The following is a 16,614-nucleotide window of genomic DNA, read 5'->3' on the forward strand; positions in this document are numbered from 1 at the left end:
CCCATTGGTCGAAACTGACCATTTGCCGACGTGGCATGGTCCGAGCGCCCCCAACTTGGCATATATTATCTTCTCGCAAACAGCTAGGCAACAGAAGTGGGATAAAAATTTATCCCGCTCCGAGCGTCCATACCCTTGCTGATCCTGATCCACAACGTCGAGGAGTCAAGTCGCCTCGGCTGGCACCAAAGTGGTCTGAGTGCCCGAACTCTGGGCACTCGAACAAGAGTCAACTCCCCAGTTGACTTTTTGTCCGAGCTTCCGTTCTGGCTCCACTCGCTTAGGTCATTTCTGTCATCCATAATTGGGCTCACCCTAACCCATTTTCCGACCTTCTTGAGCAATCTTTCGCTCCTGCTTCTCATCCCTCAGAAATGCAGCACGCTTCCTTCTCATCCGCTAGCATACTCTTTTGCAGCACTTCGTCCCTCGGATGCACCGAGCTCGTGGACTCCTTCTCGTGCTATCCTTCTCGCTAGCTGCGTCTCTCACTTGACTTCTTGTGCTCTTAAGTTCCTGCACACTTAGACACAAGGATTAAAACACAACAGAACCTAACTTGACTTGGTTGACTACATTAAAACTACATACACACCTAGACATAAGGATTAAAACATAACAGAATCTAACTTGATTTGGTTGATCACATCAAAACTAGCATGGGTTACTTACATATCCTAGGTTGATTATGATGTGATCAACCAAGTTAAGTCATGTTGTGTTTGATCTTTGTTTTTAAGTGTGCAAGAACTTAAGAACACAAGAAATCGAGCGAAATACACAGTTATCGAGAAGGGTGACATGAGAAGGGTGTAGATGGACTTGGTACATCTGAAGGATGAGGTGCTATGGAAGAGTATACCGATGGATAAGAAGGAAGTGCATGGCACATTCAATGGATGAGAAACCGGAAAGGAAGTTTGCTCAAGGAGAATGTCGGGGTTGAGTTCGGCGAGCTCAACTTCGGACGACTAGATGATCACCCAAGCGAGTGCAAGGAAGAGTTAACCTTTTGAAGTTTAACTAGATGGAACAAAGGCACCTCCAAGCGACTTAGAGGCACTCTCGCGCCTCTTGTTGAAGGTGCCTTGGATCAAATTGGAGACTTTTAGGATCGATTGATATTAGAAAGAGAGGGGATGAATAACTGATCGTACTCCATTTATTACTTCAATGTTATTAATATCTAACAGAAAGAACTCAAAATAAAACTCATACTATTAACCCATAAATTTACTTATATCCAACTAACTAAGAATATACAATTTACATACGAAATAGTATGTCTAGTTACAATAGATAAATGGAAGAGAACGAACATGTAATTATTCTCTCAAATAGTGTGCAAAGATTCATATAAATTATTCTAAGTCTACTGAGTTGTCACCATCATGATTCTGCAATTGCGAAAGCAGTGGATGCGGCGGCGGAGCATAGCGCTGCCTTCTCCAACACTAAGACCGCATCCTTAATGGAGGGCCTCCGATGCGGCGCTATCGAGCAGCAATCAAATCCCAGCCTGAAGCAGCGCAGCAGCGCCTCCTCCCGCCCCTCCACCTCCCCCCTCACCGCCGGGTCCGTCATCCTCAGAATCCGGTTCCTCTCCTCCACCACGAAACCCGCTGCCCCCTGCCCGATCTCCGCCTCCGAAAGCGCTCTCCCGGCGACTAACTCCAGAAGCAGAGCCCCGAAGGAGTACACGTCCCATTTAGCGTTGGGCTTCAGGTTCTTCAGCTTCTCCGGCGCCTGGTACCGTGCCGCCGCAACCAACCCAGCGGCCGCCGCCGTGCCGGAGGTGGATGCGCGAGGGCTGACTTCAGTGACCCCCGACAACGCCGGCGACGGAAGTTCCGTCGGGTTGCTCGGCGATTGCACCGGCCGCTTGGTTCCGAAGAGCCGAGCTGATGCGCTCAATCGGGGGACGCCGTCGCCGGAGATGAGGCGTTCCAGGCCGAAGTCGGCGATCTTCGGCTCCATCTCTGCGTCCAGGAGAACGTTGCTTGGTTTGATGTTGCCATGGGTGGCCTTCTTCTCGTGGAGGTAAGCGAGTCCCTTGGCCAGTCCTCTCGCCACTCGAAGCCGCGATTCCCAGTTCAGGTGCAACGCCGACGAGCCAAGCTTCTCTAAGAACCACAATTGATTGCACATAGTTGGTGAATCAATTCCGTAACGAGTAAGAAGAGAAAGAGAGAGAGAGAGAGAAATTTTTACTGGTAAATGAGACGTTGGCTAGGCTGCCATTCGAGGCGAAGTCGTGGATGAGGAGCTTCTCGTCGGCGCCCCAGTAGAAACCGCGGAGGCGGAGGAGGTTCGGGTGGCGGAACTTGGCGACGCTACGGACCTGCGCTTCGAAGTCCTTCAATCTGTCAACGGCGCCGCCCTCTCCGATGCGACGCACGGCGAGGGCGGTGCCGTCGGTGAGAACCGCCTTGTAGACGATACTCGACCCGGTGGCGCCGATCACGAAAGCCGAAGCCTTGAGCAGGGTTTCGAGCTCCAGCTGCGGCTCTCCGTCGACGGTGACGAGAGTGGCCCTCTGTGGCTTCAGCTGCCGCGGTAGTGGAGGGGTCCCTCCTCCGCCGCCGCCGCCGTCACCGTCATCCCTTTCTCTTCCCTTGTGGAGTCTCTCCTTTGCCTCTGTTTCGACGGAAGTGGACTCGCCGGAAGTCTCATCGCTGTGATCTTCGTCCCCTTTCTTGGTAAGGCAACACGGAAGGCCACCGAAGACATGGCATTCAGTGTCAGCAGCCTCGGCTGCCTGGTGCTCTTGACTTATTTCTTCTCTATGTTCTCCACTCTTCTTCTTCTTCGTCTGGTACACGTAAAAGAACACTGCTAAAAGAAACCCAACTCCGGCCAGGTCGCCAACTGCTATCGCAATGACTACCGCCGGGCGGAGCCTGCCCTGAGATTTTCCCACACTCGCCGGTGAATCCCCTTCGGCGTTTTTGGGCAGGACAGCGAAAGCGGGAGGAGACTTGGACGCCAATGGGGCTTCGGTTGTTGGATCCGGCGGCTTATATAGCGTGGAGGGGATCGTGCAGAGATTCTCGAGTGGCTTCCCGCAGAGCTCCGGATTCCCGGCGAACGCTTGCGGCTTCTGCGACGCGAAAGCACCTACCTGTGGAACTGCTCCGGTGAGATGATTGAAGGCCAAATCCACGGTGGCGTTCACCGGAATTTCCGAGGCGAACGCCGGCGGAATTTCGCCAGTTAACTGGTTGTGCGACAGGTTAAGGTACCGAAGCCATCGTCCGTCGAAGTCCTGCGGGATTGTGCCGTTGACGAGATTGGAGCTCATGTCCAAGTACTCAACTTTGCCAAATCCTCCCTTGGTGAGCTCGCCGCAGAGGTGATTATTCGCCACGGAGACGACGGCGAGTCTCGGAAGCAGCGCGAGGGTGGCCGGTATTCCGCCTTCCAAAGCATTGCCGGAGAGATTAAGCACTTGGAGGTTGCTCAAGCGACCGACATCGGGGAAATCGCCGGAAATCTCGTTGCTAGCCAGGGAGAGGATCCGCAGCTCAGACACGTTGAGAATGGATGCCGGGAGTGTGCCATAAATCGCGTTGCCGGAGAGGTCGAGGTGGCGAAGATGCTCGAGGAGGCCGAGCTCCGGCGGGACACGGCCTGAGAGGTGAGAATCAGGAAGAATCAAAGATATAACACGGGAGGCAACGGACGCAGTGGCATTGTCCACAGCGGGGAATCCCATGCAAGCGACTCCGTTCCAGAAGCACGGCGTGGCGTCGTCGGAGTTCCAGTCAGCGAGCGCGGCGAGGGGGTCGGAGACGATGGACCGCTTGAAACCGAGCAGCAACTCTCCATCTCGATTCATGCCCAGCGCAGGGGCAACGGAAAGAAGGGAACAGAGAACGAGAGCAAGAACGCCGGTCGTCTGCAACATTGATGGATGACAAGGAAGGTGTGGAAATGGATATTGGCGTCTCGCTACCAGATATATTCCTCTAATCCAGATTCGCCTTTTGCAATACATGTGCCGGGGATTGGACAAAATCAACGAAACACATTGGAAAACATCCTTGATTTGAAGACTTGCTTTGATTATGGTGGTCCAGACTAGCTCCGGAAGAGAATCTTCAAAACAGTTCGTGAATTACCATGCAAAACAGAGGATCGTAAGTTTGTAACTTCTATTTCACAGTGTGCAGTGTTTTCTTGTAGGAATGGTTTCAAGGCGCTGCAGCATTCAGTGAGTAATTTGCTGCTGCTGCTGCTGCACAGCGAGCCCTGTAAAGAAGAGCAGTCGCCATCTGAAATTAAAGCTACTTTCTCTTTGAGACGTAAAATATTCTTCACCTTCAGGCAGCCAGAGAATAACTGTTCCTCCTTTTCCTTTTAATCTTGGTAATTTCATTTTCACTCCACGTTTGAGCTGATAGACAAAGACGCAGTTCTTGGCAGCAGCCATTGTAGCATTATTTAGCGACGACCCCACGAGACTCCGTCCCTGACGATTAGAAACGCCCATTGAATTGGGCACTGAAAGGTAGGAGTCGAGCCCTTGTTTGTCGCCATGGCAGGGACCAGGGACCAGGCCCGGAAGGATACATAGTCCTGTGAGTTAGGCAATTCATCGAGCACTTTGAACGCTATTTGCTCTGCTTCGAAACATGAGCTTGTTCCTCTTTTAGCCAAGAATTCAAAGCGATGGTAGCATCGAAATCGAGCATTGATTGCCCATCAGATATCCCTGCCCACGTAATTGGCGTGCAAACGTTCTTTTCAGTTTCATGGTGTGAAGGATCTGTTGGCCACCCTGTGCATTAATTACGGACGGCAGAATAAATACAAAACCTAATCCTCTGATTACGCTAGGGATGCCCGAGAGTTATACAAGTTGTCCGTTTATCAGTTGGAGTCTCTCTCCTTTCCTCTTGAATAGGGTGTAATTGAGTCTAGTCAAGACGAAAATAAGAAACTCGAGCTTGGATTTGATTTGGTATCCCAAAACTCGAGCCCAATATATATATATACATAATCGAGTCTAGTCGAGACGAAAATAAGAGACTCGAGCTCGGATTTGATTTGGTATCCCTAAACTCGAGCCATATATATATATATTTCATAAATCAAATACTATTAAACTTGAGTTCCATTCAATAATATTTTAGAGCTCAAAATCATGTTCAAACTCAACTCATCAACTTAATCGAACAAGTTCGAATGAACTTTTTTTTAAACCTAGAGCGGGGTAGTTCATGAGTGAGTTAACCCGTTTACACCCCTATTTTTAACACAGTGAATCCTGAGGTTGAATGACCGTTTATCTCTTCTTTCACAGCCAATGTTTATGGTCCACTCCAGAATTCACTCATGGAATAAATAGGGCAAGGACCACTAGTCACTCATGAATAAATTGCTCTTTGTTTTATAAAATATTTTCTTAAAATATTATTTTAAATACTTATATATATATATATATATATATATATATGGCAGAATTCACTCCTTTAAATAGGAGAATATATTAGAATTGTTAAAAGGCTGTTATTTAAAATATATATATATATATATATATTTCAACATTATTATAAGAACTATGTGGTAGTTGCCTCGGAGTTATTGTATATTAGTTATTACAATTCAACTTAATAAAAAAATAAGGCATTTTTATATAAAAAATTCTTTATCAATACCTTTAAAATGATTTAAATTTAATCAGAATGGATTACATATTTTAAATCTTTATAATACTATTGTTACAACATTGTATTAATCAATTAATGACTGCTAAATAATATTATGATGATTTTCATCATGTTAAAATTATTTTGATTAAATTTAAATAGTTTTAATAAATTAATATAATAAAAGGACAGTATGATTTTATGATCAAAAGTTTAAGTTATGAAAATAGTCTTTTGTAGGAAGATTACGTATAATATATCAAATGTGATTCTATTCATTTTTGAAATTTTATATCAGTAGGAGTTTTGGTTCATCATATTATCTTTTGATGAATTAATATAACGCCGTAGTAGCCAATTGAATGTAGTTTTAATTAAGTTAATAAAAAATAAATATATAAGTGATTTAGGTATAATTTTTTTTAACTTAATTAAATTAATTTATTTTAAAATGGTACAGTTGTACCGAACACTTTATAGTTTTAATAATTAAGGATATTTTTTTTAAAATTTTTATCCAAAGATATATGCATTAAAAATTATATAAGTGGAGCTAAAAATTCAAAGAATTGACATGTTTCCTATTTAATCTCTTTGCGTAAGCTAACTATTTTTTTTCCCTTGGCTATTTATAAATTTTAGAGGCATTTTTAAGATATTTTTTTAAAAAAAAATGGAGCTCAAGTGTGAGGGTTAAAATGGAATTCTTCTCATTTAAATTTAAAACTTTGGCTCGATAAATTGGCAGTGGGTTGAAAATTAGAAGAATTACGAGGGCCAAGGAAAGAAAAAGCGAAGAAAAAAAAGATATATAAAGAAACGGCAACCAAATTCTTTGGACTCCCCATTTCCAATCGCATTCCTCATTTCTTTCATTTGCTTCCTGATTTCATTCGGCGTCTTCTCGCCGCCTCCCTCGTCCTTTTAAGGCCGCCTCCTGTCGCCTTGTCATCGGTCTGGGAAGGGCAGCAGCCGAAGACGGCAGCGCGGTTTGTGTGGAGTTTCGCAGGGGAGCGGCGGAGGAAGCTTCTTCCAGATTGGTTGGCGCTTCGAAGGTGATCACTTTAGGTTCCGCTTCCCCGATTCCATGTCAAGATTCAGTTTCCGAGAGATTTTTGCATTTACTCTTGTTTTCTGCTAGGAGAAAAAGAACGATTTTGCCGATTGATCTTCTTTGGTGGTTAGATAATGCCATTTCGTATCGTTTCTTCACTGAATATTTTCTTCCTCTGTCTTTTTTTTTTTCTTTTTGTTTGAGGAGCTTCTTCTTTTAGGGGATGAAGCAGTGATGCCGATGTTTCAGATATTGTTGGCTATATATTCTTTTTCTTGTGTTCTTTATTTGTTAAGCACTGATCATTACTAGTGCCGAATCTTTTCTCGCATTATATTGCCTTTGGTTTCTGTTAACCAGTGTTTATGAGTCGAATCCTTGCAATGCATATGAAATCAATCATCCACTGGTATGAGAGCTCATCATTTGACATGAGAAATCGTTGGATCAGCTGCCATGCTGATTAGAATTGAACAATATGATGCATATCCAAGACCTGTAGTTTTTCACTTCATCTAAGGGAGGATGCATGGTCAATCTTCGAATTCTATGATTTATCCATAAGAATTATCTGATGGAGCAAAATATATACGTTGAATATACACATGATATGAGCAAAATATCTTGTGTCTTTTATTAGGAAGTATGAGTGATTACTATCACTAATAGGATCAATGTAACCCCCTTGGACAAGAAAATGATCTTCATAAATAGCACACATTCAAGGCCTTAGGTTAAAAATGGTAAAGTGAGATGCAACAGTATAGTTGCAAAATTGTAAGTTGCTCAGTGAGTATTCTTTTTAGGAATCTTGAAATTTAACTGGCACCTTGATACCATGTTCAATTTTATGTATGATATGAAGGTATTAGGAATCAGCTGTAGGTAAGTTCCCAACTAGCAATTGGAATTTTTCTACGGAAGTTAGCTATTGCCTCCTGATTTGCTAAGGATAAGCCTTACGATTATCTATCCTTTTTAATTGATTTAGGAGAAGCTTATTCCAACTTGACATAAAATGAAAATAAAATGGAAAATTGAAGTTTGTTCAACAAGGATATATCCCTTTTTCTCATCTGATACATTTTTCATTATACATGGTGACACTTGTAGGATCGACACTTTTCCTTAATAAGTTTCCGTCATTCACCTATGTGTATTTTTTCATTACCTTTTTCATAAATTCTTGTCTAAGGATGTTAAGGTTGTTGTGCCTACCAGAATCGAATGCTGACAGTTGAATGATGCCTTAGTAATTCTGTGGTCTACTAGATGTTCTGACAAGTCAAGAGCATGAAGCAAATTTTGTAATAGCACGAGTAATGTCAACGTTTTGTCTTTGTTGTCCATAGTGAGAATATATGCTACATATCTTCATTCCATAAAGATAGGAAATATATGTGGATAAATGGATTATCTGAAGCTCTTATAATTTGCATTGATATTGCAAAATTCACTATTCACCGAAGTTGGTAATTGTTTTCTGTTGAATTTGATATCAGTCCCACTTTAATAATTTGGAAATCTTTCTTATTTTGGTTAAAAGCCTTCTTTCATTTATCAAAGTAGTGATTTGCTAACACTTATCCTTCATAGTTATTTGAAGTTTGATCTATTAAAGAACTGGTCTTTCTTCTTCCATTTATGTACAATTTCCTATGCACCTACTACTGAGTTGTTATCTAAGCTTTTCATATAGGTTGACTTCCTAGTTCAATCAATTCTGTCATGGATCAAAAAAATCTCCGGAATGAACTTGTCCCTGTTTCAGCTGAGAGCGAGGGCTTACTTGACAACTCGCGATTATCTAGCGGAACTGTCTCCTGCGAAAATGAAGCTAGCCAAGAGAATGCTAGCTTGAATATAGCCCACCGTGACTCAAGCTATAATACAGGGCATGCTGAACTAAGCAGACAGGTTCCTGAATCAGGACTTCATTCAGAAATCAGTAATCCAAGTTTAACACTGTGCCAGCAGGTTTCCTTCCCTGAAAACTCCTCAGGAGGGAGTTCTTCTAGGGCTTCCTTTTCCAACAATGATGGAGAGGAACAAAATGTAGCAGAATGCTATTCAGACAAGCGAAAGAACATTGAAAGAGACCTCGGGGAATGCTCAGAGAGTCAAAATTCTAGTAACCTTAATGAAGGTGAGAATATTTTTGAGACTTCTCTTTTTTCTCTTCTTTTAGGAGAATATCTGGTTTATTTATGTAATTAAACAGGTGTAAATCATGCAGGCAATGAAATAAATGCAAGAATCAGCAGTGTACAAAGAGATGGAACTTTTGACCATACTTCTGTTTGCGAAGCTAGAACTAGTGAATGGTTTCAGCGGAATACCCGAAGGAGAATCAGCCATGTTGATGGAGCTAATGCATCTGCACCTGATATACGGTCACAATATAACAATATTAATCATAATCCTTTGTCTCCCCAATCATCATCTGCACTAGTCCTGCCTAATCAGCCGATGTATGTTAGGTTTTTGGGTAGCAATTTGGAGCCATACAGGCAACACCATGTACGTAGTGTTCCTTCCCGGTTCCGACAGAGTGGCATTTCAAGAATGGAAATAGGTAGTTCTTCAGGCTCCAGGGCAGATGTGGTTGATCGTGCAGCTGCAGAATTGCATCTGCTATGTGTTCCAATCAATATCTCAGGGCAAGTCTTTGTTCTCCCAATTGCCATTAGGAATATGATACAGGACCAAACAACTTCGGCTTCAGCCAGTGGCAACCCAGTTTTATTTGGTAATTCACTGCTTACATCACAGGTCGTTATCGAGTTTGGTGTCTATTCATTAGAAGGAGCAAATTGGTTAGCTTACCTAAATCAACACCAGATATCTAGTGCTGTTTCCCGTGTTCAACAGCTCATATCTAGTGGTGCTTTGGGCATTCCCATGATCGCAGATATTTTTGCAGCTGCTGCAAGAGAAGGAAGGAACTGGATGTCAGCGGTATGTGCTAGGTTGATGAATGGTGCTATTAGAAAGTGTTAAGATTGAAATGGTTTAGTATTTGATATATATATATATATATATATATATATATATATATATATATAATTTTATTTTCTTTAGTCTTGCTTAATATGGAATGACATTATCCTTACTATTGTAGATTCAGGATATTATGCATCTCATTCGCCAGGGTGATAATGTACTTCGTGAGGTTAGTTCTATTTTTTTCCTTTACTACATTTGTGCAGCATTTGTCCTCCTTTCAGCAGTTCTGTGAATATTGTCTTATGTATGCCTTATTAGACATGGTTATACTTTTAAGCATTGATCAATGCCAACTTGTTACACAAAATATAAGATGACCAAAAAAAATTTGATTAAGACCTCACTTGTGTCATCCTTGGAAAAGACAGCACTAGTGCAATGGCTGATAACTGTAATGGTGCGGTGTTGTCTAGCAATTGGTCTGCATAACATAACATCAATTGCTATAGGTTATAGGTACAAAGAGTCCTTTAACATAAGATCAATTTTACTTATAGTAGATAATAATAACTAGACAGTCTAATACCTGCAATGTCCTATGTCTTTGTATGGTTGTGCTCACACTAAGTGTTATGGTACGATGCTACTGAACTGGTACTGTTAATGCATTCGGTCAGGAAGTTTTACGAGCCGGGTCAGCATTTTTAGGCATCAATCTCCAAGACAGTTACAGATATATGCGAATGGATGTTGATAATATGTCTTATGAGGTAGCCAAATTCTTCTCTTCTGGATTTACTTCATCGGATTAAGACGTGTCAAACTTTTGTTTTTAATGCTTCTTCATGCTTCAGGAATTGCTGGCACTGGAAAACCGAATAGGTAGTGTCAACACTGGACTAAGCGATGATAAAATTCTCCACTGCCTACAGCAATGCAAGTATGTATCTACTGTCTCTGAAACATCTGCGGCAGAAGTAGAGCCATGCTGCATTTGTCAGGTGAGTCGATATCTGGCTTTATGCTCGCCCTCAACGCAAAATAACTGCCATATTTTGTCTTGTGGCAGGAAGAATTCACCGAAGGGGAAGAGCTTGGGCGATTGGATTGTGGTCATGATTTCCACTATGCGTGCATCAAGCAATGGCTGACAATAAAGAATCTATGCCCCATCTGCAAAACAACTGCCCTTGGTAAGATGGATGAGTGATGCTTTAAAAGTAGTACATGCCAGTCTTTACTGAATTACTCCAATTCTTGATTTCTTTTTGTTTTGGTTATATTCTTTTTCATTCTGGATATCAAATATTATGTTCCCATGATTTTTGCAATTTACATAATATGAACAATTTGTGCACTTGATTCTGGTGTCCTTGGAAGGTAAACAGTAGGACTTCAACAGTCTTCTTGTGTTTCCCTATTTTCCCTCTTCCTCTCTAGTTTTTTTCCAAAGGAGACAAAAAAGAGAAGAGATTAAATATCATTTTTAACCATTTTGTTTTAGTCCATGCGTTTTTTTTTCTTATCTGATAGAAAGCCAAAGAGATTGATGACGGTCAGGTGAACCGAATGGCCCAGTGCACAATCATTTCCAACGTGGAGGGACAAGGATGGAGAGGAAAAGGAGGAACTGATATGATCTTCCTAATCAAATAGAGTGAAGTAAAGGTGACAGATTTAACAGTAGTGCAGACTTGATTGAGGTGATGTAACTGATGCCTGTGGCTATTTGTTGAAGACACACTCCTTCAGATTTCAGTAAAAAAGAGGAATTTTCTTTTTAAAAAAAAGAAAGCAAGTTTGTTTCAACAATTTTCGTTGGATTCTTCATTCAACATTGTACTTTAGGCCCTTGTATTGTGTTCCACGCTTTCTTTCTTCTATTTAAAAACCCTATAGCTAACTAACCCTACAAAGAAGCCCCTCCTCCTGACCTACAGCATGAACAAATTTACTCTAACTAATAACCTAATACAATTATTAACTCACTAACTCTACAATATAAAATATTAACATCTAATGTCACTTAATTATTTAAATCTTAAATTAAAATAATCTTGTTTTAGTTTAGTATAGTTTGATAAATCGTGCTTCATCCATACTGGATTAGTTTTTACAGACAACTTATAAAAATTGTAAACTGTCTTTAGTTCCCACCACAAATATTATATAGAATCAGACCAATTAAAGAATGGCTACAACTAGTGAGTTTCGAAAACAAAAAACAAAAACATAGTTTAATGAGGTGGAATCTTGTCTTCGAAGTTAGAACATGATCACAATATCTAACACTGGTTGGCTGCAATTATCATAATCAGAAGCCAATAGACAAAAAAAAAAAAAAAAGGAGGCAAAATGATTCCTGAAACAGATAGAGAGGCTAAATCTCCCGGCTTTGTTTAGTGGCTGCCCTCGATAAAAAGATTAACACGTGAGTTCGATTCTAGGAATTGTTTACTCGTCGTCGGCAGATCACGTAACCTCCACAAGTTTATAGTATTTCTTGCGTGTGCCATTCTTTAATGATTTAATTCGATGAATGGCTCACCTTCACAATAAAGCCATCAACTTTCTTCATTCACCCTTCAAACTAAACGGATTTTTTTTTTTAAAAAAAACTATTATGAAGGATAGTAATGATTTTATTTAGCCCCGGGTTATGAGGGTAAAGACATGTTATTTTATTTTTATTAAATTATAAAAAAGTAAGATGTAAAATTTTAAATTATGTGGGTAAAAGAATAAATAAAATATAGAGAGCAAAAATGAAAATAAACAAAAAAAAATCTGTAATATTTCGGTAACACAGACATGACTGAGAGTCTGAGCTGCATCGGAATTTGGAAGCGCAGCGCATAAAAGAAGAGAGAGGGGAAAAATGATAAAGAGGGCTAAGAAACGCTTTGAGGGCAGTGTTTTTTAAACAGAACCTATTAGTGTTTTCGATTTGGTTAACGTGGGAGGGCAAGGCGAGGAAGTGATTCTTTGCCGTTTTCTACTTGTGCGGCAATAAATGGGGCTGGTGTGGGAGGGAGAGGAGAGGACTCAGAGAGAGAAGAGAGGCGATTGGTTGCTGCAGAGGAGCACAATAAAGGATATCATTGAGCAAGATTGCCAAAAGGAGAAGGTAAAAAAATAGTAGAATAATTCTGTTGCTGTCAATTCACAGCACAGCAAATTGAAGAAATCTCCTCGTCGCCTTTATAATAATTTTAGCCGCTGCTGCCGCTGATGATGATATTGATGCCTATCTGTGGCACTGAGTTTTGTAAAGCTGCTGCTTTTTGGCATCGGTCTGTTTCTTCTGCTTCTTCTTCTTCTCCTCACCCCTTCTGCCATTTCTTGAGCACTTGAGTCTGCCCCGTCCTGTGTTTGGAGCATGGCGGAGAAGGATTTGCGGATCGTTGGAAGGTAAAGATTGGATTTTTGAGGTCGGGAGGTGGGAAAGGTTGGATTTTTGTATTGGAAAGGCGAGAAAGGTGGGAGTTTTGGTTGGATTTATTTTTTTGGATGGACGACGTGTGGGATCTCAACGACGAGCCGACGGCGTCTCCGGCGGCCTCCGCCGAATACGGGGAAGAGGACGAGAAGGGGAAGGCAGCGGGGGTAGCGTCGGCCGATGAAGAGAACGAGGATTCCGCCGAGACGTCCGAGGAGCGGGAAGCCGGCGTCGGAAGGATCTTCGGGTTCTCCATTTCTGGCTCGTCCGCCGTCGTGACTCACCAGTTCTTCCCTTCCGACGACGGGGAGGGGGTTCAGCCTGGGGAGAGCTCGGAAGTGGCGGCGGCGGCGGCGCCCCCTCACCCGCTTTGGAGTGGGAACAACCTGCGCCACCCGTCGGTGTCGGCGGTAGCGGAGGCGAGGCTGGCGTCCGTGAAGAAGAGCCGGCGAGGGCCGAGGTCGAGAAGCTCACAGTACCGTGGTGTGACCTTCTACCGAAGGACAGGCCGATGGGAATCCCATATATGGTTAGTTTCATTCTTCTCATCTTTTCCCCCTTTTGTAGCGAACTTCCGATTCAACCACCAAAAAGAAAACAAAAAACAAATCTTTTGATTTAGATTCAAACAAACTTTTTGCAGGGACTGTGGAAAGCAAGTGTATCTAGGTACGCACGAATCAATCATCTCCTGCTCAAATTTCCAAATGCTCATCAAGATTTCATCTTGTTCTTGTTCGAAACATTAAATAGGCCTATGAATGTACCTAAAGATCTCATCTTGTTCTTGTTTGCGATGCAAATAATTGTTGTAGGTGGATTCGACACAGCATATGCAGCGGCAAGGTTTGTCCCTAATGAACTCTAAACTAGTTCTTGTTCCAAGATCTCAAGTTTTCGAGTTTTCTAAACCAGAGCATACGATCGAGCCGCAATCAAGTTCCGCGGATTGGAGGCTGATATCAATTTCAGTTTGGATGACTATAAGGAAGATATAAAACAAGTAAATTGTGTATCAAAATCCTTCTTTTATTCCTTGTTTGTTCTGAGAATTGTCTAATTCGAAAGGAGAATGCTTGTTGATGGTGAAGATGGGCAATGCGACCAAGGAAGAGTTTGTTCAAGTGCTCCGGCGCCAAAGCACGGGCTTCCCTCGAGGGAGCTCCAAGTTCAGAGGGGTCACCTTGCACAAATGTGGGAGGTGGGAGGCCAGAATGGGCCAGTTCTTAGGCAAAAAGTATGCCTCTTTGCCTTCAGTTTATCGAATTGCATCTTGTGTTTAACTTGTTCTTCTCATCACGTGCTACTTCATCGCAATGCAATACTGGTTTATGTTTTTCCCCCAGATATGTATACCTGGGGCTCTACGAGACCGAGATCGAAGCTGCAAGGTATTTGAAGTTCTTATTGTAATTGCTTCAAGAAAGAGTTCTTGATAAAGTCTGTTTTGGAATATCTAGAGCTTATGACAAGGCAGCAATCAAGTTCAATGGGAAGGATGCTTTAACCAATTTTGATCATAAAATCTATGAGAATGAGTTTGACATACCGAGTAAGAAGAGCACTAATCACTTCGCACAATCTTTGTTGTTGGTCAAGTTGATCATCTAACACTAAATCTACTCTTGTAGCTGATTCTGCTGAGCATGATCTGGACCTAAGCTTGGGGACTTCATGCTCTAAAAGAAACAACATCGAGGTTGTGGACGATAACACTTCCGATATCGTCAATAAGAATTTGTACAAGGCTTCTGATTCAGGATGGAATCAGAGAATGGGATTTAAGGTATGATGATCTCTTTAGACTCTTTCAGATACTACTTATTCATAAAGGAATCGTGAATTTTCGCATAATTCACTTCGGCTGCTAGGCTGAAGGAAGAAACAACCCTGGAATGTTCCAGCATAGCAATGGGTTCATTCAGTATCCAAGTCCTAAAGTCAATGAAACATTCAACTACATTCCTTTCCAATCGAACACCAGCAGTGCCTTGTCGATGTTCGACGTAATGCCACAGCAATTCAACCTCAATAGCTTGCATCAAGTGTGTGGCACTCAACCTAATCGTTCTGAATTCACTTTGATCACAATTTTAGCACACTCTCCTTTCCTGATACAGTTTCCAGGAGGCAGCAGCAATGGAGAAGGATCAGGCAAATGGCCTGCATTATCGAGCAGCGATGAGGAACGACGACAGCGGCACATGGGTTGGGGGTCGGGCTTCAGCTTCGGTCCACAACTCCGTCCGCCGCCGAACGGTTCGCCGTCATTAGTTTTGCAGCATCATCAGGATTCCTGCCACCGGTAGCAAAATCAACCTCCAGTGAGCAACCATGTTTTCCTTCCACCCCCCCTTGCACACCACGACAACAACGTCAAACATTTGCAGCTCCTTTTACGGTGTAAAAGACGATTAATAGAGTGTCTGTTGTGCCGTTTGGTCAATTGTTCCTCTATTTCTTTGAAGATTAAATCAATCAATAAGTTGCAGCTTCTTGCATGCCATCATTCGGAAGCACAGTGCGGTCCTTTGAATCAGAGAAAGGACACTGATGCGAAAGGGGGATTGCACCATCAGAACAACAATTTGTCCATCTAATACTCATAATTGACTACATAGAAATAATGACATTGCAATGGCGTGCCAGTACCTCTCACACACTTCAATGTCCTTCCATGGCGTCTACGCAGGGAGAGAGAGAGAGAGAGAGAGAGACGGGATGATGCCTTCCTCTGTATAGCTAAACTACAGCAGTACAAGAACGAGTTTTTGTTTCCCAAAAGAATCTGATAGATCTATGATAGCTCCCTACTTCCTGTCTGACACTTAGGGAGACCTATACTTTTTCGTGCTAAATAAGCAATGTTTCCTTTTCAGCGAGACGTCGTGATGAAAGCCAGCACTTGGGAACAAATTTAAGGGGTCCAATTATAGTTTGCAGATCCATGGTGCTTGCTATATCTTCTGATGCAGCTTGTTGTGGCAGTGCATGCATGCAGCTTCGCTGTTTGGGGGGGTTTTCTTCAAAGGGTAATGAAGTACGTGTCTTGGTTCAGGGTACAAATAGGAACTAGCATGCAGTGTGCGAGAATCAGTATAAAAGGACAAGAAAGGATGTATATTTTGGGGTTAATATGGATTCTGATTTGGATTTAAGAGTGTTTGTCAGTCTAATGACGTTAAAATCCTTTCAATTTATAGTCTTTCACTATATAAAATATAATAAATATATCATATAACCAAAATTATATCAAGAATTTATTAATTAATCTATGGAGTGTTTGCACGTTTAATCATCTTTTAATCCACACTTTTTATTATGTTATATCTCAATTTAGGTATCAAGGATTCTTGATAGAATTATATTTGCATGATAAATTTATTATTTTCAATAGTGATAATAAATTTATTAAAAGCTATAAAGTATCCGATAATTTTAATAGTTAACCTTTTCTTTAAAAATTAACGTACTGTATTATAAAATTTAATTAAATTTTGTTAAATGTGACACCCACTCTATAA

The 16,614-nt window shown here is 41.8% G+C and overlaps 3 protein-coding genes across 4 annotated transcripts; 2 read left to right on the forward strand and 1 right to left on the reverse strand.

Annotated features, from left to right (window-relative positions):
* Positions 1 to 1,236: 1,236 nt before the first annotated feature.
* Positions 1,237 to 3,907, reverse strand: LOC121969417 (probable LRR receptor-like serine/threonine-protein kinase At4g37250). Its single transcript, XM_042519515.1, has 2 exons — positions 2,212 to 3,907; positions 1,237 to 2,123 (listed from the first exon to the last, which is right to left on the reverse strand). The coding sequence occupies exons 1-2, from the start codon at positions 3,905 to 3,907 to the stop codon at positions 1,390 to 1,392; spliced, it is 2,430 nt and encodes an 809-aa protein (XP_042375449.1). The 3' UTR covers positions 1,237 to 1,389.
* Positions 3,908 to 6,212: 2,305 nt separating this feature from the next.
* Positions 6,213 to 11,451, forward strand: LOC121969418 (probable E3 ubiquitin-protein ligase HIP1). Of its 2 annotated transcripts, none has more exons than XM_042519517.1 (8): positions 6,213 to 6,706; positions 8,405 to 8,851; positions 8,942 to 9,663; positions 9,827 to 9,877; positions 10,329 to 10,421; positions 10,506 to 10,652; positions 10,721 to 10,844; positions 11,185 to 11,451. In XM_042519517.1, exons 2-8 carry the CDS (start codon positions 8,434 to 8,436, stop codon positions 11,199 to 11,201), a joined length of 1,572 nt encoding a protein of 523 aa, XP_042375451.1. In that variant the 5' UTR covers positions 6,213 to 6,706; positions 8,405 to 8,433; the 3' UTR covers positions 11,202 to 11,451. The 2 variants fall into 2 exon arrangements, with proteins under 2 accessions (XP_042375451.1, XP_042375450.1); XM_042519516.1 differs by having other exon boundaries at positions 11,212 to 11,451.
* Positions 11,452 to 12,593: 1,142 nt separating this feature from the next.
* On the forward strand, positions 12,594 to 15,591 carry LOC121969420 (AP2-like ethylene-responsive transcription factor TOE3). Its single transcript, XM_042519518.1, has 10 exons — positions 12,594 to 13,619; positions 13,734 to 13,759; positions 13,906 to 13,936; positions 14,006 to 14,093; positions 14,182 to 14,327; positions 14,437 to 14,481; positions 14,551 to 14,642; positions 14,722 to 14,876; positions 14,962 to 15,135; positions 15,211 to 15,591. The coding sequence occupies exons 1-10, from the start codon at positions 13,162 to 13,164 to the stop codon at positions 15,397 to 15,399; spliced, it is 1,404 nt and encodes a 467-aa protein (XP_042375452.1). The 5' UTR covers positions 12,594 to 13,161; the 3' UTR covers positions 15,400 to 15,591.
* The last annotated feature ends 1,023 nt before the right edge of the window (positions 15,592 to 16,614 follow it).

Source organism: Zingiber officinale, chromosome 4A (assembly GCF_018446385.1).
Source record: "Zingiber officinale cultivar Zhangliang chromosome 4A, Zo_v1.1, whole genome shotgun sequence".
In the NCBI taxonomy this organism is placed as follows: Eukaryota; Viridiplantae; Streptophyta; class Magnoliopsida; order Zingiberales; family Zingiberaceae; genus Zingiber; species Zingiber officinale.

Excerpts from the sequence above, each read along its gene's own strand:
- LOC121969417 (XM_042519515.1), bottom strand. The coding sequence starts at position 3,907 with ATGTTGCAGACGACCGGCGTTCTTGCTCTCGTTCTCTGTTCCCTTCTT. Across the intron at positions 2,124-2,211 it reads AGCCAACGTCTCATTTACCA|AGAAGCTTGGCTCGTCGGCG; the intron begins GTAAAAATTTCT and ends TGTGGTTCTTAG.
- LOC121969418 (XM_042519516.1), top strand. The coding sequence starts at position 8,434 with ATGGATCAAAAAAATCTCCGGAATGAACTTGTCCCTGTTTCAGCTGAG. Across the intron at positions 9,878-10,328 it reads GTGATAATGTACTTCGTGAG|GAAGTTTTACGAGCCGGGTC; the intron begins GTTAGTTCTATT and ends GCATTCGGTCAG. Across the intron at positions 10,845-11,211 it reads CTGCAAAACAACTGCCCTTG|GTGAACCGAATGGCCCAGTG; the intron begins GTAAGATGGATG and ends GATGACGGTCAG.
- LOC121969420 (XM_042519518.1), top strand. The coding sequence starts at position 13,162 with ATGGACGACGTGTGGGATCTCAACGACGAGCCGACGGCGTCTCCGGCG. Across the intron at positions 13,760-13,905 it reads TGGAAAGCAAGTGTATCTAG|GTGGATTCGACACAGCATAT; the intron begins GTACGCACGAAT and ends TAATTGTTGTAG. Across the intron at positions 14,643-14,721 it reads GAATGAGTTTGACATACCGA|CTGATTCTGCTGAGCATGAT; the intron begins GTAAGAAGAGCA and ends CTACTCTTGTAG.